Genomic DNA, 21662 nt, shown 5'->3' with positions numbered 1-21662 from the left:
CTAATAATAATTACTGAAACTAAATATTAATAAGTATATAAGATAACATATGGTATTTAACTAATTTATAGCAATGTAAACCAATAATGAACTAACATATCTATGGTTGTGTTGTTGCTTTTCATGTTCGTTTCGTGTTTCTAATGAAAACACTAAACACAAGCGATGATATATAGTAATAGTAGTATCAAGAAAGATGATATAGCAAGAACCAGAAAGAAGAGATATAACAACACCGCTTACAAAAAGAACTGGATGATATAGTTGAACTCTCCTTTGCTTATACTGAACCGAAAATGCTTTGGAATGTAGACAAGAACCAGAAAGATGATAAATAGTTGTTCAGATACGTTTAAATAGACAAAGAGTAGTTCACATGACAACGAAAATAAAAAGAAAGGTTCACATGACATAAAACAACAAGACATATCAAAGTTCACATGACATAAAACAACAAAAGATAGCAGTGCTGTGCTCCCGTGCTGTGCTCCCGTGCTCTACTCCCGTGGTCATCTATTCCACCTGTGACAGAAAACAACAAGACATTAGACTCCTCTGTGCTAAACAATTCAACACATGACAACTAACTCAAACCTATTACCGATTTACCTAAGAACCCAACAAACTCAAACTTATCCTAACATTTCCGACATCAATTTAAGTTTTAGTGACATTTCCATCTCAGAAAGAGGGTCAGGCTTCTCAAGCAAATTCTCCAGCAACTTCTGCTTGTTTAGTTTGTCTTTCATCTCCAACACTGTTCTTAACTCTGTGTGATTAGACTCCTCTTGAACACCCTTCTTTTTCTTAGCCGCTTTAGCAGCCTTGATACCCGGAGACCTAGCGCCAGTAACCTCCTCATCGCCTTGAACATCACCACCAACCGGCTTCCGCTTCACGTTAGAACTATCCTTAGCCTTATATGCAGAGCACCATTTCTGGTCATGCCTAAGCTCTCTCCAGGCATGCTCTAGAGTGAACTTACAACCATGGTCATTGAAGAACATGTCTAGTGCCTTCTTCATCACATCATTTTCATTCTCACCGCTTGATTGGTCCCTCAATGCCGCATCATAGCAACCACAGAATTTGCAGACTAGGTCATTAAGCCTTCCCCACCTTTGCTTGCATTGACCTAGCTCCCTAGTGTCCAGCCCAACATGCTGAACACTTGAGTTGTAGTAATTCTGGATCCTTGACCAGAAATTTCTCAACTTTTGCTCATTCCCTACTATTGGATCCTTGCTGGTGTTGAGCCAAGCACTTATGAGAATAACATCCTCCTTCGGAGACCATTTCTTCCTCTCCTTGCCAGTAGATGCTTCTGAGGAGTGGATGCTAAAAGCTGGAAGATCAGGTGACTCGAGGTCTATGGATTCAGAACCTGAGAGGTTCACAAACCCTGGAGTGCTAAATTCTCCATTTTGGCTTGTTAAAAGACTAACAAACCCTGGAGAATACGATGCCATTTTCTAAGTTTGTGGGTTTTGGTTACTATCTGTGGTTGGTAAAACTATGTGTGTCTAGGTCTATTTAACTAGTGTTCTAAGTTAAATGATGTATTTACTATCTAACCTAATCCTAACCACCACCCTTCGAAAGTTAACATAGAGCTTTAAAGACCAATCAACTCAATGCAGTTAGGAAGAAACAATTAAAACCAGTCATACCACCATTAATAAGACTCAGATAACTTTGGACTCACATACGAAGTTAATGTTTCAAAACAAAAAAAGTTTGAAATGAAGTGGAAGTTAATGTTTAAAAACTTCAAAGTTTGAAATAATGTTTAAATGTTCAAACTAGATAATTAGATATCGTAAAAAACTTTAAAATGTTTTATGAACTCACCTTATGCACATACTCAAGCTGAGACACTCGGGCTAAGAGCTTCTCCACCTCTGCCTGCAAGAATTTTAAAATGTGTGTCAAGATTTTGAAGAATACCAGACACATAACCTAAATCGTTAAGAAAAGATAGAAGGCAACTCACCTTCAACTCCTGATTCTCGACTTCCAGCTTTACCACCATGGATTTATACTCTTCACATTTTTCCAGCCTCGTTTTCATGAAACCTAGCTCTTCCTCGACTGCACAGACCCACGGCTGCCTGTAATGCATCCCATCATCCTACAGAAATATAACAACTATGATTACATTTTCTAAGAAAACTGGACAGATAGAAATAGAACAGGTAGTTCACTTACTTTGTACTCCTTGCAGGTGAAGAACCTCTTCCCTGGTAGGTAGTCAAACACTTCTGGAGCTCTCTCGCGCACTAAGCGTTGCCCACATGCACACCGTTCTTGAATTCCTTGCATCGAGTCTGTTACAAAATGTAGGCTATCGAAGTGGGCCTTAAGTGCCTTCATAGATCTCCTCTCTTCATTAGGATCCATGAGCTAACCTCTAATACTGTCAAAAACGGATTGAGGCATTAACAAGAAATAAACAAAGACGAAAGCACCAATTCCAAAATCTAATTTCAAAACCTAATTTGAAAACGAACTCTGTATCGATTTGAAAACCTAATCTAATCGAAAACAAACAAAAACGAAGACAAAAGCCCCAAATCCCAAATCGTCTTTGAACCCTGACGAAAACCCTTATTTCAAATTGATCCCCAATTAGATTTGTTAATCAAAACCGAAATCAAATTTGACAGGAAAACAACATCAAACAAGTAGCAATCCATAAATCGACGGCTAAACAACTAGGAGAATCGATTTTCATATTGATTTACCTAAGAACAAAGACGCTCCTGAATCGCCAAATATTCGCCGTCGGTGGTTTTTTTTTTATTTCTCTCGCGTCAAATAACTCTTGTTTTTTCTGTAAACGAAATTATGAAAAAAGCAGTTGCCACGTACTTTAGAGCTCACCCCTTAAAATTGTTATTTAAGAGGCACCTCTAACCAGCCCACTTAATTATATTATTTATTAAATCAAAAGTGGGTAAGAGGCTTGCTTATGAACCCCTTATAAACCAGCGATGGAGATGATCTAAACACTATGCCATATATATGGTTTAAAAAGAAAATAAAATTACAACTATTATAAAGATTTGAATTCATAAACGATATGAATTATACCTTTGAAGTTTTTCACCACAAATTCATTGGAAGATATGGATATAAGAGAACTTAACCACGAAGTCAATTTCTGACTATATAAAGAGAGATTGACAAATTTATTAGAAATTTTTGAGAATTTTAAATTGTCGTTTGTACTTTAGTGCATTGCAGCCTGCATAAATAAAGAAAAATGTTGGACTTGGAAAGAGACGTTCTCGTGGCCAACATATCTCGTCTACAGAGAATCGTCCGTAACTTGACGCGGCGAGAGTATATAGGAACACATGTCATCCGTTAATTGGTCATCATGCAAGCAATGGTAGCTTGTACTTCAAGGGAGAAAGGAGTTTTACTCAAATATCTTCGACTGGTGACGCGTAGTATTAGAGTTGAGTTACAATAAAATGTACGATTTGATCTAACTTGCAGTAAAAATTATGTAGTAGAAACTGTAGATTCATGTGGTGAGTAGTAAAAATGTGAGTTATTATTTTGTCAATATTATTTGATTGGTAACATTTTTGATGTATAAGTTGTAGTATATATTATTTTAAAATATAAATAATATTTTAATAATAAAATTTGAAAAAACAAAATACATAAATCAAAATTAACAAAGGATGTTGAAATTTTATGTACATAAATTTTTAATTACCAAACAATATTAAAAAATAAAAAATTATAGAAAATTTAATTGACTATTTAATTGGAACTTATACAAATATTTTATTTACATAAATTTTTAATCACCAAAGAAAATTAACAACTAAAATTATAGATTTTTTTAACTAATTAAAATGAAAATGTGATTTTAGAAAAGCCTTTTTGGTATAATTTAGAGAAAAACTTTGGCTAACTAGTATATAACCATAATAAATTGTTAAGTATATTGTATTAAATAATATAAACTAAAAACGTAAAGGCTACGTGGTTATGTATTGTAATATTTTTAAATTGTTAATACTCAAAAGGTAGTGGGTAGTTAATTGACAAACCCAAACTTTTCTTTAACTCAAATCTTAATACATGAGCTTTTTGTTGATGTAGATTTTAGATTTGAGTTATCATTTTTATAAAGGCTATAACTCAAAATTGTAACTCAATTATAATCAACTATAACTCAAACACAACTTCAAAATCTTAAAACTAATTCATGATTGGTAACATTTTTGATTTATATGCTTAACTCAACTTAAATCAAGTGTACTACATGTTACCAATCAAAGCTAACTTAGTTAATATTAGAGTCTTAACTTCATTTCTTTTTTCTTTTCGAAAGCACTCATATCTTTTGAACATTTATTTTAATTATATTAGTTTCTCTATTTAAATTATTTTTTTCAAGTTCTGTATATATAAAACATAAAAAGAAAAAATCCTCTCAGGCCCGGTTCCCAATGGTGAACCCCTGGTTCCCTAGCAGCAACGCTTCCGCCGCGAGACCTCCGCTTCTCACCGCCGGTGAAAGTCAAAACCCCATCCCACCCTTTCCTCCTGACCCTCCTGACCCAGATTTCCCCCCTCTTGACAACTCTCCTCCTCTCTCCCGTCGTGAACTACAAACTGTCAGGTTATCCAAGGCCGTAGTCTCAATTTCTCATCCTCCCTCCACTGCTGGTGTAGATCCCTTCTTACCAGCCTCTCCTCTGTTCAATCTACCAGCAAAGCAGCTCCCCGCTGTTAGCTTTGGGTCGATTGGAAAAGCCAACCTTGAAAACCTTGAAACCCTCAAAGTTATTCCACCTAAACCATTCTCTCCTGTTCAAACTAACAGAGCTTCAAATGGCTCTGTTCCTGTACCTTTTATCCTACCACCGCCGTCTGTTAACCAAAACCCTATACTCCAAAAACCTTCACCCGCAAAGCTATGTGCACCCTCTACTTCTACTGTAAATCCCCCTTAAAACCCTCCCCTGCCCGCTAACCCCCCTGCTCCCACACTTGTGGAAAAAATTCGAAAATCTGAAAACAAAACCCTTCGTCGTTTGGCGCCTGTGACCATTGCAGAATCTGGCAGACCCCGTGTGCTGATACCTGATAGTGTGTTCCAGAAGGGTGAAGAACTGCATAAGGACTTCATAATATGCTACTTTAACGGGAGACCACCACCTTTCACCCAGATTCAGAATGTGCTTAATCACATGTGGGGTAAAGGGAAGCGTGTGGAAATCCACATCAACCCTTTATCTTACTCTATGCTCGTGAGAATTCCCTCTGCTTATCTGAGGCAAAAAATCATTGAGAAAACAGTCTGGTACATAGGGGATTCAATGTTTCATGCTGTTCAATGGTCCTCAAAAGCTTCGTTCACTTCCCCTCCACTAGAGTCCATCCAGATATGGGCTCATCTCACAGGCGTTCCTCTAGATCTCCGACATGACGATGGCTTGAGTCTGGTGGCGGGCCTTGTTGGAGAGCCGATAGAGACATATGATTTCACCAAAAATCTTGTCAGCTTAACCCTCTCTCACGTCAAAGTGGCGGTTGATCTAACAAAGCCTCTGCCCTCTGTGGTCGAATTCCAACGTTAGAATGGTGAAATTGTTGAGGTAATGGTGTCTTATCCATGGCTTCCACCAACATGCTCCCACTGTAATGAGTTGGGCCACATAGTAAAAAATTGTCTCCAACTTCCCCCTCAACCAAAGCAAGTGAGCAAAACTCCACAAAAACCCCATAAAAAACCCCCTCCTGCCAAGGATGTCCCTTGAACCTCCACAAACCCACCCAATGGCTCAGCTTCTGCAAAGACTCCACTCGGGTCTCCTAATAGTACTGTGGTGAGAATGGATGTTGAAACTTCTACTACAGTTAAAGATCCTTCCTCCTTGGTCTCTGCCTCCCCTTTGTCAAACAAAAACCATGTTGATGAAACTTTCAAATTCGCCTCCTCCCTGTCCTCCAAAAAACTCCAACCAACATTCCAAAAGCCTCCAACACACTCTACCCACCACCATAAGCCTTTCAAAAACACTAACCCCCCCTTTCGACTCCTCCCCTAACTCAGACCCAAAGCCCTCTCTGAAACGTACCCGCTCTAACCCAAGTCTTGAGATTTTTCCGTCCTTCACTGCTCAACTTTCCTTTTTTACTTCTACTGAGCCAAAAACCTCTTCCCGTTCTGAGCCTCACTCCCCTTCATCAGTACATACTTTTAACCCTTTTGCTCCCCTAGATCCTCCTGGTCTTCTTCCTCCTGAAGAAGGCAAAAACTTAACCCAATGAGTGCAAAACTCTTTTTTTGGAATGTCTGTGGTCTAAATGATCCGGATAAGCATTTACCCTTTTCTCAATGGTTAGCTTGCCAGCAGCCCATTTTTGGTACTATTTTGGAGACCCATATAAAAGATCATAACCTTAGCTACCTAATGAATAAAGTATGTCGAGGATGGAACTATACATCTAACCATTTGTCTGATGAAGATGGTCGAATCGTAATGATTTGGAAAGATTCTGTATCAGTGAAGCTCTTGAGCCAGTCCTGTCAATCCCTCACCTGTGAAATCAAGCTTCCGGGCTCAAGCCTCTTTATCTACACTGCAATATATGCTTCTAATGAGAGTGCAGAGAGAACTGACCAGTGCAGAGAGAACTGACCTCTGGATAGAACTTCTGAATCTCTGTCAATCCTTTGCGCTCTCCACTGTTCCATGGATGATAGGAGGTGATCTGAACCAAATCATTCACTATGATGAGCATTCTCTGGCCTCTGTCAACAGCTTCTCCACGCGGATGGTAGAACTCAAAGATTGCCTTCTTCAGATGGGACTGTTCGACATGAGGTTTCAAGGCCCACTATTCACCTGGACTAACCGCCAGCCTGATGATCCTATAGCCAAGAAACTCGATCGCCTTCTCATCAATAACCTTGTCTTGAACCTGTTCCCAAACTGTACCTCCTTCTTCCTCCCAGCTCTATTCTCCGATCACTCACCTTGTCTCATAGACCTGTCCTATAAGATCCCCTCCTCTGGTACCAGACCCTTCAAATTTTTCAACTACCTAACTCTCCACCCTGACTTTCACAGTGTGGTCTCTGAAGCTTGGTCTTGCGCCGGAAGCATTGTCTCGAACCTCACTGGCCTGTTTTGGAAACAGAAAAAAATCAAGAGTGTTTTAAAATCTCTCAATAAAGACAATTTTTCAGAAATACAAAAGAGAGTTGGAGAGGCTAACTGTTTATTGCAAATTGTGCAGGGACAGGTACTATCACGCCAACACCAGAACTGTTTGAACAAGAACAATTGGCGCTCCAGAAGTGGATCTTCCTGAGGAATATAGAGGAGATGTACTTTAGGCAGCGGTCCCGTATTAACTGGCTAAAAGAGGGCGATCAAAATACAACATACTTCTTCAGAATAGTCCAGACTCGCCTCAACTTCAACACTATCCGCTCGTTCTCACTGCCTACGGGAGTTCTGATTATTGATCTGCTGGAGATGAGCAGCCACGCTATTACCCACTTCCAGTGTATTACGACAGTCTTACCGCTCACTGAACCATCTCCTCCATCGTGGTTCCATTCGCTGACTGCGTTCCTCTGCACTGACGCTCAGGCTGCGCAGATGATCAACATCCCAACCACTGAGGAAATCATGAAGATTTTGTTCAAACTAAATCCAAACAAGGCGCCAGGTCCAGATGGACTTACCTCGGCTTTCTACAAAGGTTCTTGGGACTTTCTAGGATCGGAAGTTGTACAAGCAATACAGAATTTCTTCTATACCTCCTTCTTGCCTGCTTCGACGAATGCCACAATCCTCACTCTTGTTCCAAAGCACACAAGCGCGTCACTTATTACTGACTACAGACCCATTGCTTGTCTTAACACAATCTACGAAGTAGTCTCTCGCATACTAGTAAGGAAGCTCAAGCCACTGCTACCGGGAATCATAGTTTTGAATCAGACAGCCTTCGTGAAGGATAGGTTGCTGGTTGAGAACACCTCTCTTGCAGGTCAACTGGTTCACGGTTATCACAAGTCAAATGGTCAGAGAAGGATAACCATTAAGGTGGATATAGTGAAAGCTTTTGATACCTTATCATGGGACTTCCTTTTCTCTTGCCTCCATGGACTGAATCTGCCACAAATTTATCTTGACTGGCTGAAAGCATGTGTGTGCACTACAAACTTCACAATAGGGTATAACGGATCAGTGAATGTCTACTTCAAAGGTACAAGGGGGTTAAGGCAGGGAGATCCCCTTTCTCCTTACCTCTTCGTTTTGGCAATGAACAATCTTTCTCTGATGCTGAACAAGGCTGCCCGTGAAATGAAATTCAACTACCACAAGGGCTGTGAGTCATCTAGAATGACCCATATTTGCTTTGCTGACGATCTTCTGATCTTCATGGATGGTTCGCTTGAATCTGTTCAAGCTGTACTGTAAATACTTCGTGAGTTCGAGCACCGGTCTGGTCTTGCAGTAAGCGTTCAAAAGTCCTCCTTCTTTGCTTCGGGACTTAGCGTCAGGGAGACAGAGCTTATTCAATTCTCAACAGGAATGCCCCTGAGATCTCTGCCTGTGCATTATCTAGGAGTGCCATTATGTACCAAAAAGCTCACTCTCCTAAACTGCGAAGGGCTGCTTCAACAGATCAAGACCAAGTTCTCTTCTTGGTCCTCCAAAGCTCTTTCTTTTGCGGGGAGGCTACTGCTCATCAAAACGGTCATCACTGGAATCACAACATTTTGGTGTTCGACGTTTATCCTGCCCAAAGCATGTGTAAAATGTATAAATTCACTGTGTGGAGTATTTCTTTGGAAAGGAGACATTGAAGAGCATCACACTGCTAGAGTTGCATGGACAGAAGTAACTAAACCAAAAACAGAAGGAGGGATGGGAATCAAGGACCTTTCAATAAGGAACAAAGCATGTTGTTTGAAGCTAATATGGCTGATGTTCTTTCAGGCTGGATCGGTGTGGGTAGCGTGGTTCCGTGAAGATATCCTCCAAGGGAGCGTTAGCAACCTGTGGATCACTAAGCCAAGCCAGCGGTACTCCTGGCAGGTAAACAAGATACTAAAACTCAGCGGTGAGCTGTTCCCTTGGATCAAGATTCGGGTGGAGAATGGAGCGACCTGCAGATTCTGGACAGACAACTGGTGCCCTTTGGGATGCATACGATCGCTCCTTCGCAGTGCCACCTTAGGAATCCAAACAACACAACTCTGACTTCACTCTACTACAATGGACGATGGTTACTGCCACCAGCACGATCTGAAGCTCAAGTTAACCTGCAAGTGTTCATGACTACCATCACTCTCACGCAAGATGAAGACTATTATGAGTGGGAGATAGATGGCAAAACTAGCAACCGCTACTCTACTGGTCAAGTTTACAACAAACTCAGGGAGGAAGGACCTACTGTACCTTGGCATGACTCTGTTTGGAACAAAAGAGGGATCCCAAAACAGAGTTTCATGACGTGGTTGATCGTAGTTGACAGATGTCCTACTCGAGATAGGTTGTTACGATGGGGACTTCAAACCGACCCGTCTTGTCTCCTCTGCAACTCGGCTCCTGAGTGTAGGAACCATTTATACTTTGATTGTAGTTATGCTTGGCAGATTTGGCTTCCTTTGGCGCAGAGATGTGGCCTTTTACCCCAGAGGTCATGGTCGCAGGTTCTAATCCAAATGCAAGCCTTGAGTAGTCGATCACCGTTGGGAATGCTCACTCTCCTCTGTTGGCAAAGCTGTATGTACTGGATCTGGTCAGAACGCAACAGCCAGCTCCATCGACAGGTATATCGATCCCCAGACTCGATCAACCGCTTGATTGATAGGCAAATGAGAGATAAGATACTGAGTTTTCGATCAAGCAACCCTATCATCTCCTCTCGCTTGATGCAGCGGTGGCTAACTTGATCACTCTCACCGCTTCTCCACAATCCTCTTACTTGGCCTCTATTGGGTTCTAACTTATGGTCTTTTATTTGGGATTCAAAAACTACTGGGCTTTGCTCCAAAACACTAGCCAAGGGCTTGTAAATTTTTTTTCTCATGCATTTTAATATGAAAGCTTAGTTCAAAAAAAAAAAAAGTTCTGTATATATCTATATATATATATATTTATATATATATATATATATATTTATATTTATATGTATTATTAAAATTTGTTAGATTCCATTTCTTTATACATTATACGAATTTTGCTTGGGGTCTAAACACACAAAGCAGTAGAGTGGATATCAATTTTTTTTTGAGAACCAAGAGTAGAGTGGATGGTTCATTTGCTTAATTTTAACGGTTTCATTTGAGAAATAGATTATTGTCTTAAAATGATTTTTTAACTTTTATCACTACGTTAGAAAGAATTTTGTGCTAACTATTATTTTACGCTTATCCCGACTCTCAACCACCGTTTTAGTAGTTTATAAGAATAGACTGATATGTTATTAACGGTACGTCTCAGTTTATGATAATGTTCTGTGTTTTTCCATACAAAAGAAAAATCAAATCATTATCTTTTGTTTACCTCCCGTCCCGACAAAAGAATATATTTTGTGCGCAGCTCCGACTCGTACAAAGACTCGTAAAGGCATTAATTAGTCTAGTATATAGACCTATAAGACCATCTTTAACGCATAACCTTAATGGGGTTTTAAGGTTAATAGGTGATTTAAATTAAATGAAAAGAAAATAAAACTCAAGTTATCGATTCTTAATTAGTGTGTTCGGTTACCGATTTTAGTGGGGGTTTTATAGACACGTGTAAACAGGATAGGAAAATTATTTTTTTTTTAATTCAATTTTCCTTTCTTTCTTTTTTCTCCTCTCACTTCGTGTTCTCCGTCATCAACAATTCGACAGACGAAACCGACGAGTGATTCAAACCCATCACCGATCTTCCACACCGATCCTCCACACCGATCCTCCACCACCGATCCTCCACCACCGATACTCCGTCTGGCTTCGTTATCGTCTTCTCGTCTTCTCCGTGACAGAGGGTAGATCGAAACCCACCACGAAGGACGACGGTTCTCTTGCTCCTCACGGCGTCTCCTCCGTCTTCTCCGTGACAGACGGAGTCTCGAAACCCACGACCGATCCAAACCCACCACGAAGGACAACGTTCCTCTCGCTCCGTCACAAGAAGGTTCCAATCCCACAAAAGACGACGTCTCTCTCTCTCTCTCTGTCCTGAAGGCGCCTCCTCGGACGATGCAAAGCCACCACGGACGACGTCTGCTTCGGTCCTCACGGCGTCTCCTCCGACGATGCAAAGCCACCACAGACGACGTCGGCTTCGGTCCTCACGGCGTCTCCTCCGACGAGTGTCTCGGTCCTCACTGAGATCACTTCCCAAGTAATTAACTTGCTCACCTCATTCATCTTAATTAGTGTTTTAAAGATTATTTAGCTAGCGTAAGGATCAACACTTGGCTCTGTATTTTAGCTTAGGCTCTGTATTTAGCGTAGTGTGTTGAAGTTGGATCATGTCCTAAGTTCATTGTGTTGCTCGTTTTGATAGGGTTGAGTCGATGTGAACAGGTTTACACATCCAGTGCTTGCGAGAAGCAAACACAACTTCAGATTGTCTTTGAGGTTAGTGTTCAAAACTTAAAATCATTTTCTTGCCATTTTCTTAATTGTTAGGGCCGGTTAGTAGTTAGTTTAATCAATGGTTGTGATGAATGCTGGTTAGTGAATGGTTGTTGTGATGAATGTTTCTGATAGTAGTTAGCTTAATGAATGCTATAATTTTTAATGCTTGTCATAGTTGTTAGCTTTATGAATGCTTGTTAGAGTTAGGTAATAAATAAGTTAGATATATGTCTACTCAGCTTTACTCTTTTCAAAGAGTAAAGACAGTGAAAGAACCGTAACAACATCTTCTTCTCTTTTCATCTATAACAACATCTTCTTCTCTTTTCCTCTATAAAACCGGGAAAACATCTTCTCTTCCTTTTCATCAACCAACATCCTTCTTTGTACTTCTTCTTTCTCACTTGTTTGACATAGTAATATGGATTCTAGTAATCCATATAGTCACACGTCCAAGTTTGTGGACCTTTTGAACTGTCAACAAGATTCTAACCTTCCCAAACCCTTTCCTTATGAAAGCGCTTCACAACTCCCAGTGTTCAGTACTCAACCAACTGAACCTACAAACACCAGTGCCGAACCAACTGAAACTGCAAACACAAGCTTCTGTGGAGACTCACGTTCAGTGCGCAAAGAAAGAAGAAAATGGCCTCCCTCTGATGATCTAGTGCTCATTAGCGCCTGGTTAAACACCAGCAAGGATGCTATAGTCAGCAATGAGCAAAAAGCAAGTACTTTCTGGGGCCGCATTGCCGCTTACTTTGCAGCTAGTCCGAAGGTGGCAGGAGGTGATCCCCCAGAACCTCTTCAGTGTAAGCAAAGGTGGCAGAAGCTGAATGATCTTGTTTGCAAGTTCTGTGGATCGTAGCGGCAGCAACAAGACAGAGAACTAGTGGTCAGAGCAAGAGTGATATTGTGAAACTGGCACACGAAATATTTTTTAAGCAACTATCAATCTAGACGAGCAACCCACCAAAAGGCCAGCTGGTGTTAAGGTTTCAAAAGAAGCTTCTGCAAAGAAACCAATCGCAGATAATGAGGCTTCGTTAAAGTTTCAGACCATGTGCTCTATGAAAGAGAAAGACTTGGCCCTGCAAGAGAGAGTTTCGAAAATGGCTCTGCTTAACAGCCTCATTTCAAAAACAGACCCACTTTCTGAAATAGAACAAGCAGTAAAGACTAAGCTTCTTAAAGAGATGCTGGATAACTAGGTGTATGTGTTTAAATCGAGTTCTTGTGTAATGTATGTGTCATCTTATGTTCCTGTTATGATAAAATGTTTTCCAGTTTATGTTTATGTGTTTAAATCGAGTTATGTTCATGTTCTTGACTGAAATGTGTTAAGTGAAACTTGAATGAAATGTTTTAATTATATGTGTTATGTGTATCTTATTGCCTTTCTTCCCGTGTGCAGAGAGAAAGAAGTCTGGAGACAACAGAGCCAAAATTCAAGTTGTATGTGAGTTGAAGTCAAGAGTCACGAGTTGAAGTCAAGACAAAATGCAAGCTGTATGTTTGTACGTCCGTGTCATGCCTTTTGTATGTTTCTGTCACGAGTTTTGTATGTTGAAGTGAGGAGTTTTGTATGTAAGTGTCACGAGTGTCTGGTTAACAAGTTGTATGTGTCACGAGTGTTGGTTGTGTCACTCTTCTCTCTTGCTCTATATAAAGCATTGTAATGCATTTCATTGTTTTCACTCTACTCTCATCATCTAAAGTTTTCATAAAGCATTGTCACTCTTCTCTCTTCCTCACGAGTGTAGGTTGTCTAATAATAAATTGTTTTCACTCTACTCTCTCTTGCAAAACACAAGTTACAAAGTTTTCTCTTCCACCACAAAGTGTTATTGTCTTCCCCTTGATAACAAAGCCATTCTCTTTCATTGATCACAACAAAATAAAGTTTTTTCTCTTCTCTTTCAAGTTACAAAGTCTTCTCTTTCATCACAAAATAAAATTCTATGGCTTCATCTTCTCATAACACTTTTGAGGGAGTAGATGATTTTGATCAATATTATAATCAATATTGCAATCAATATTTTGATCAAACGTTCGAGGATTTGTGCATAAATCATGATGATCAAGAAGATACAAGGAAGAAAAGGAAAAAACGAGTTCACATTGAAAGAAATCGTGAAGAAGGCAATGTGCATTTATGAAATGATTATTTCAGCGAAACTCCAACATATCCTCAAAATCTATTCCGTCGGCGATTTAGAATGAACAAACCATTGTTCATGCGTATTGTTGATCGACTCTCCAATGAAGTTGAATTCTTTCGACAAAAGAAAGATGCTCTCGGAAGGTCTAGTCTTTCTCCACTTCAAAAGTGTACAGCAGCCATTCGTGTCTTGGTATATGGTAGTACGGCTGATGTTGTTGACGAATACCTCTGTCTCGGTGAAACTACTACTCGGTCATGTGTGGAACATTTTGTGGAAGGAATAATTTCTTTATTCGGCGTTGAGTACCTAAGAAGACCAACACCCGCTGATCTTCAACGTCTACTTCAAGTTGGTGAGTTCCGTGGAATTCCCGGGATGATAGGAAGCATAGATTGTATGCATTGGGAGTGGAAGAATTGTCCCACCGCTTGGAAAGGGCAATATACACGGGGTTCAGGAAAACCCACAATTGTTTTAGAGGCGGTTGCTTCGTATGATCTATGGATATGGCATGCATTTTTTGGACCTCCAGGTACCTTAAATGATATCAATGTTCTTGAACGCTCACCTGTTTTTGATGATATAATAAAAGGTCAAGCTCCAGAAGTCACTTTATCTGTCAATGGAAGAGAGTATCATTTGGCTTACTATCTCACAGACGGTATTTATCCAAAATGGGCAACTTTTATCCAATCTATTTCAATGCCACAAGTGCCGAAAGCGGTTTTATTTGCTCAACATCAAGAAGCTATCCGAGAAGATGTCGAGCGTGCTTTTGGAGTCTTGCAAGCTCGATTTGCCATTGTTAAAAACTCCGCGCTTTTCTGGGATAAAGCCAAAATTAAGAATATTATGAGAGCATGTATCATACTCCATAATATGATCGTTGAAGACGAATGAGATGGATATACTCTATCTAATGTTTCAGAGTTTCAACAAGGAGAAGAGTCCGGAAGTTCACATGTCGATCTCGATTATTCTACGGATATGCTTACAAATATCGCCAATATGATGGGTGTTCGAACAAGAATTCATGATCGACAAATGCATCAACGACTCAAAGCTGATTTGGTTGAACATTTATGGAGTAAATTTGGACGTGACGAAGACAACAACTGAGTTCAGAATGTTTCTTTCAAATTATTCTCTTTTTTTTAGTAATCCTTGTTTTTTTAAAAAAAATTAAAATGTATGTTTAAAATGTTCTATTTTATTATGTTTTATTTAATAAATAAATTTTATTTTAAAAAAAAATTTATTAAGAACCCCTATTTAAGAAACTACCATTGAAGTCTACATTTTTGAAAGTTTCTTATCTAAAGTTCTCAAGTACAAAAAGGTACAATCAATTAATTAAAAAGGCATTAAGAAACTCATTTGGGGTAATAGGGTTAAAGATGGTCTAACCGTCTCTTCTCAGCCACTCACGCAATTAGTAAGAGAGAAGAGGAGCACATGTCCTTATTTAATTGGTCAACATGCATGCAGAAAAGCAGCCAATAGTAGCTTGATCTTCAAGAAAAAATAAAGGAATTTTTTAACTTTTTTTTTTTTGTAACTTCGAATTTTTTAACTTCATATCTTCGAGTTTTTGTGTGTTTTGTTTATAATTTATATCATTTTCTTTTTAACTTAGTCATTGATAATTATTTTTTCCAATTCGGTTGTTAGTTCACAAAATATTAGTATTACTAAAATTTGATAAATTCGGTTTCTTTTATAGTCTAACTAAAATCATCTGTTCTCGATTATTAAAGTCGAAATATATACTTTTAAACAAACAAATTTTTTGTTTGGGAGTCAGGTTAATTTTAACGTACGTGTTTCATTTTATAAAAGGAATATTGTAAATGATTTTTTTTCAAAAAAAAAAAAATATTGTAAATGATTTTAGAGTTGTATATATCATCAACATGTATTTGTGGTGAACTTTTTCAAAAAAGAAGAAGAAATAACCTCTCCACACAATACATAAAGTAACCTGATCGCATCACTACGCCTCTTTCACAATACAGCTCGAGTATAAATATCTATAAACACACACCATCTCTCCTCACTCCTCAATCTTTACTGAGAGAAGAAGACAAAAAAAAGAATCAAAAGATGATGAGAATCGCCTTTGTCACCTCCCGTCTCATCCGTCGCTCTGCTGCCGCCGCTCAACGTCACCGTCACTCAGCCGGAGATCACGGTAACCATCACGGTAAAAAGGGACCGTTTGAACCAGGGACAAGCCCATGCCGGAAGAACCGAAGAAGATACCTGTCGTGCTGTCCAAGAGAGACAAGAGGATCAGGGTGTTGCGGATGGACGCGGCTCGACTGGTTGAGGATGCGAAGCATGATTCTTTGGTGGCCCGAGTCTTAAAGGGAAGATATTATAGATTGAGCTCTCCACTAAGAGCAAACACTGCTAGCAGCCCATTCTATGTGTGGACTAGCATTTCTGCTGCAAGGAAACTGCTACTACTGGGAATCAGACAGAAGATACATTCTGGTTATGAAGTTAAGGTGTGGGAGGAACACAAAAGGGTATGAAAAACTTGTTTGTTTGATGGCTGAATGTCGATGCGATGTACAGAGGGAGATACTCGATGGCCAAATCCGACTGGTTATAGAGAAAGGCGACGAGATTAAGAGGAAGCTAGCCAAGGTCCAGTGGGAGCTTTGGTCCCTTGGGGAGTGGACCGTAGGTGGTGGCGGTGAGGGGACCGGTGGTGGTGGTGGAGACCAGACCGGTGGTGCTGGTGGTGGAGACGAGACCGGTCCTGGAGGAGACGTGGGCGGTGGTGGTGACAGTGAGAGAGAGAGAGCGAGAGCGAGACGGCGGTACCAGTGGTGGAGGAGACGTGAGTCGAGATGGTGACGTGGGCGGTGGTCGTGACGGGACCCAATAGCACTGAAAGTAGTTCTCTTCTTATTAATTAGTTCTAATTTTATGTTTAGGTTCTCTCTTTTATGGTCCCATAAATTAAGTTCTGGTTTAGTTCATTATAAGCTGTTTGTAGTGTACTAAGCGTACTTGCCCAAGGTTTTGTTGTTTGATGCCGATTACGATTTATATAAATGAAAGGCATAAAACCAACAATTTATATATGTCAATTTAAATGGAAAATTTGCATTCTAGTGGATAAATTGGTATTACATGAACTTAACTCACAAAGTTAAACAAATCAGGAAAATAATTATGTTGGCATTTGTAAGTATGTCGCAAATGCTTAAAAATATCATATGTTTGTGACACACCAGCTTCAATGAATATACAACTATGAGTTTTTGCTTATTTATGGGACCACCTCATTTAAAAAAAATCCTTTTGTTACATTACGGGGCTGTTTGTTTCACCATTTGCCATCTCCATCCAAATGATTCATTTGTATGATCTATTCAAATGATCCATTCAGATTTTTGTGATTGTTTGTTTGTCCATCTACATAGCTCATCTAGATGAATCATCTAAATGGATCTTATGTTTGTTTTTTTATTTTCATTCCCATTCAAATGAGTTTAGTAAAGAAATTACCAAAATATCCTTGTGTTGATTTAATCATATGTTTAATATTAATTTTAACTATATTACATTTAATTATTTAGTTTAATATATTTACATTAGAATTATTTCAAAATTAACGAGTTTTCTTTTTGCGGTTTGGGCGGGAAAACAAGTTTTTTCGGTTTTAGCGAGAAAACACATTTTTTATGTTTTGGCGGAAAACAAGATTTTTCGGTTATGGCGGGAAAACGATATTTTCCGGTTTTGGCGGAAAAATACAATTTTTTGGTTTTGGCAAGAAAACAAGTTTTTGCGGTTTTGGCGGGAAAACAAATTTTTTGCGAGAAAACACGTTTTTGCGGCTTTGGAGGGAACCACGTTTTTACGATTTTGGCGGGAAAACGCATTTTTGCGTTTTTGGCGGGAAAGCACGTTTTTGGCGGGAAAACGCATTTTTTGCGTTTTTGGAGGAAAATACATTTTTGCGGTTTTGGCAGAAAAACGCGTTTTTGCGGTTTTGGCAGAAAAATGTGTTTTTGCGGTTTTGGGGGAAACGCGTTTTTTGCGGTTTTGGCGGGAAAACGCGTTTTTGCGGTTTTGGCGAGAAAACGCGTTTTTACGGTTTTGGCGGGAAAACGCGTTTTTGCGGTTTTGGCGGGAAAACGCATTTTTGCGGTTTTGGCGGGAAAACGCGTTTTTGCAGTTTTGGCGGGAAAACGCGTTTTTGCAGTTTTGGCGGGAAAACGCGTTTTTGGTGGGAACATATTTTACGGTTTTCGCGGGAAAACGAGATTTTTCGGTTTTGGCGGGAAAATACAAATTTTCGGTTTTGGCGAGAAAACACGTTTTTTGGTTTTGGCGGGAAAACACATTTTTTTTGTTTTGGCGGGAAAACACGTTTTTTGCAATTTTGGCGGGAAAACACAGTTTGCGACTTTGGCGGGAAAACGTGTTTTTTGTGTTTTGACGGAAAAATATATTTTGGGGGTGTTGGCGTGAAAACATTTTTTTTGTGATTTTGGCATGAAAACATGTTTTCAGTTTTTGCGGAAAAACACGTTTTTGCAATTTTGACGTGAAAACATTTTTTTTTGCAATTTTAGCGGGAAAATGCGTTTTGGGGTTTTGGCGTGAAAAAATAGTTTTTAGCACGGGAAAAAGTGTTTTTGTAGTTTTATCAGTTTTCGTTTGTGTCAAAAATGATATTATGTTTAGGTTTGTAATTTGTGAATTACATTAGGGGTATAATAGACATTATACAATTTTGAATGAACCATCTCCATTCAAATGATCCAAATTGGTTCAGCTGAATGAACTTTAAAATTAAGCCTAAATTTTCAAAAGTCATCTGGATGATCCATCTGAATGAGTTGCACTTTTAGTGCATAAACAAACAAAACTCTCATGTTCATCCAGATGGTCCATCCAGATGGAGAAACAAACGGGCCCTACATCTCTCTCTCAGGTGCTTATATGCATATGAACAAATGATAAATGCCTACGTTTGTTTCCATATAAAACAATAATTGATTCTTATTCCAATTATAAGAAAATATTCACATAAATATATATCCATTTATCCCACATGTTGATCTCTTGACAGTGAGAGAGAGAGAGAGAGAGATGTAGGGAAAAGAGGGGGGCAGATCGTAGCTAAAGAGACAAAAGCAGGCCCGTCCCTTGCATAAGGCTCATGAAGCATATGCTTTAGGCCACAATCAAATAAATAGCTTTAGAGATCACATTTTAGGGATGTTTTTTTTTTTTTTTTGGAAAAAACTTTAGGGATGTTTTAGTGTAGTAGTTTCAGATTGTTTGCTAATACTCGTAACATACGAGAGTTCAACTTCTATTATGCACTTTTTTAAAAACATACGTATCCTTTCACTATTTTTTCTGTCAGTTTTCATATAATATATTGCTTACTTAACAATATGATTCTTTTGTTGACAAATAAAAAAACAATACGACTCTCTTAGATTATTTTCATTCCTTAATAATTTTCTGTATCATATGTTTTATTTATTTTAAATTAAATTCTTAATCTTGTTTTATTATACTACTGCTTAAATTTTTAAAGCTATATATTACTAACTTTAACTGCCATAATTATAAGTTTCCTACTAAATTAAAATAAATGTATTATTATCTTGCTAAATATTGATTCATCATTGAAAAAAATATTTTAAATATTATTATAATATATAGCTCTAATACTATTCAATTACAAAAAAAAATATTCTAATATATAATTACTTGATAGTAAAAAATATGAGGCCACACTAAGTTAATGTGCTTTAAGCCACCAAATTAGTAGGGACGGCACTGGACAAAAGTGTGAGAAGGTTCAATAGACTCTAGCACACACCATCACTTTAGTAAATATATCCAAAATGATCATGTTCTGAATTAACATATTTTGATTAAAACTTTTTTTGAGTATTTGATATTTAAATCTGCTTTTATAAATTGAAAATATGACATTAGCCTAAAATATATATATATATATATATATTTGTTTGAATGGGAGAAAGAGCGACTATAATGAAATATCTTCTAAAAACGTTTATGGATGCCAAAAGATAAAATAACAATTCGCATGGAATCATGATATCATTAATTAAGTTATGAGAAAACAAAAGTTTTAACATAATACCGAGAATAAGACCACTTGTCATATTTATATAATTCCACACAACCTCAGACTACTCAAATGCGATCACCAAATCCGTTGATGTATGATATTTTCCATGACTTGATTTTGTAGTCATTGTTGAAATGTGGGCTGTTTGGGTCAAGAGAGTAAAAGTTCAGACCCAATAAGGCCGATGCCTTCACTAGGGTGGTGCATCTCGTATCTTATTATGCACGAACGTCAAATATCTAATGATCGTATCTTCTTGTTGACTGAAAGAAAAAAAAAAAAACAATTAAAGAATGGTGATGGACTGATGTCCAGGGAAAACCCTCCGTTAATACAAAAGGATGCCTTCTCGCCAAGTTGGTTTAACTGTGTAGTAAAGATCAAAACAAATATTACTACAAAAAATGAAAAATGAAAGAAAAGGTTTTTGAGACAAGTACATGTTTATATATTTGTTGTAGCCAGTGTAGCTAGATTTAGTCCTGGTTTGTGACTCTTACTGAAGTAAATTGTTTTGTAAATACAGGTAAATAAGAGTTATTCTTGGGTTCACCCCCTATGGTGAACTTTTAGGTTCACCAACCAATAGAAAATTATCATTTTAAATCTAGTATCTTTTAATTAAGGAAACCAAATAACTTGCAAATTATATTATTTTTTCAAAATAAAATTTAAAAATAAATAAAAATAATATATAAAAAACGAATTCAAAAAAAAAAATGTTGTAAACAAAACACTAAACCCTAAACTCTAATACTAAACCCTAAACTCAAATCCTAAACCCTAAATCCTTGGGTAAACCCTAAATACTTGGGTAAACCCCTAAACCCTTGGAAAAACACTAAACATGTTGTCAACAAAACACTAAACCCTAAACTCTAATCCTAAACCCTAAACCCTTGGGAAAATCTTAAACCCTTGGGTAAACCCTAAACCCTTGGGTAAACCCTAAATCCTTAGGTAAACCCTAAACCCTTGGAAAAACACTAAACATTTGGATAAATTATAAATTATAAATCTTAAACACTAAACTCTAAATCTTAAAAATAAATATATTTTTTTTAAATAATATTTTTTTAGAACTATTGTTATTTTTATTTATTTAATTTTTTATTTTTTATTTTAAAAGCATAATATAATTTGACAAGTTATTTTGTTTCCTTAATTAAAAGATACTAGATCTAAAATGACAACTTTCTATTGGTTGGTGAACCTAAAGATTCACCCTAGGGGGTGAACCCAAGAAAAAATCGGTAAATAATACAACATGTGCTGATATATGTACCATTTAAGACTTATTCTTGGGTTCACTCCCTAGGGTGAACCTCTAGGTTCACCAACCAATAAGATTGTGTTATTTCATATTTGAAATCTTTTAAAAGAGGAAACAAAATATTTTCTCAAGCTATAAGTTATATTATATTTTTAAAATAAAAAGGTAAAAATAAATAAATAAAAAAATTATAATATTTTTATCGTCCTCAGCAAAATACTAAACCCTAAATCCTAATCTCAAATCCCTAAATCCTAAATCATAAACCCTTGGGTGAACCCTAAACCCTTGGATTAATCCTAAACTCCAAATCAAAAACACTAAACACTCAAGGGTTTAGGGTTTAGGGTTTTAGGATTTAGTATTTTTGATTTAGAGTATGAATTATCCAAGGGTTTAGAGTTTGCCCAAGGGTTTATAGGGTTTATGATTTAGGGTTTAGGGATTAGGATTTAGGGT

At 37.9% G+C, this 21662-nt stretch overlaps 3 protein-coding genes across 3 annotated transcripts; 2 read left to right on the top strand and 1 right to left on the bottom strand.

Moving 5' to 3' along the window:
• Positions 1 to 632: 632 nt before the first annotated feature.
• Positions 633 to 1469, bottom strand: LOC106383614 (glutathione S-transferase T3-like). The gene has a single exon (XM_048748724.1). The coding sequence runs from the start codon at positions 1467 to 1469 to the stop codon at positions 633 to 635; it is 837 nt and encodes a 278-aa protein (XP_048604681.1).
• Positions 1470 to 11456: 9987 nt separating this feature from the next.
• LOC106363259 (putative nuclease HARBI1) lies at positions 11457 to 15320 on the top strand. Its single transcript, XM_022695972.2, has 2 exons — positions 11457 to 11629; positions 13044 to 15320. The coding sequence occupies exon 2, from the start codon at positions 13849 to 13851 to the stop codon at positions 14692 to 14694; it is 846 nt and encodes a 281-aa protein (XP_022551693.2). The 5' UTR covers positions 11457 to 11629; positions 13044 to 13848; the 3' UTR covers positions 14695 to 15320.
• Positions 12051 to 12840, top strand: LOC111203040. The gene is made up of 2 exons (XM_022696418.2): positions 12051 to 12441; positions 12575 to 12840. The coding sequence occupies exons 1-2, from the start codon at positions 12051 to 12053 to the stop codon at positions 12838 to 12840; spliced, it is 657 nt and encodes a 218-aa protein (XP_022552139.2).
• Positions 15321 to 21662: the final 6342 nt, after the last annotated feature.

This window comes from Brassica napus, chromosome C2 (assembly GCF_020379485.1).
Source record: "Brassica napus cultivar Da-Ae chromosome C2, Da-Ae, whole genome shotgun sequence".
Lineage (NCBI taxonomy): Eukaryota > Viridiplantae > Streptophyta > Magnoliopsida > Brassicales > Brassicaceae > Brassica > Brassica napus.
The sequence above is the reverse complement of the archived record's forward strand: the minus strand, read 5'-3'. Positions and strand labels throughout refer to the sequence as shown.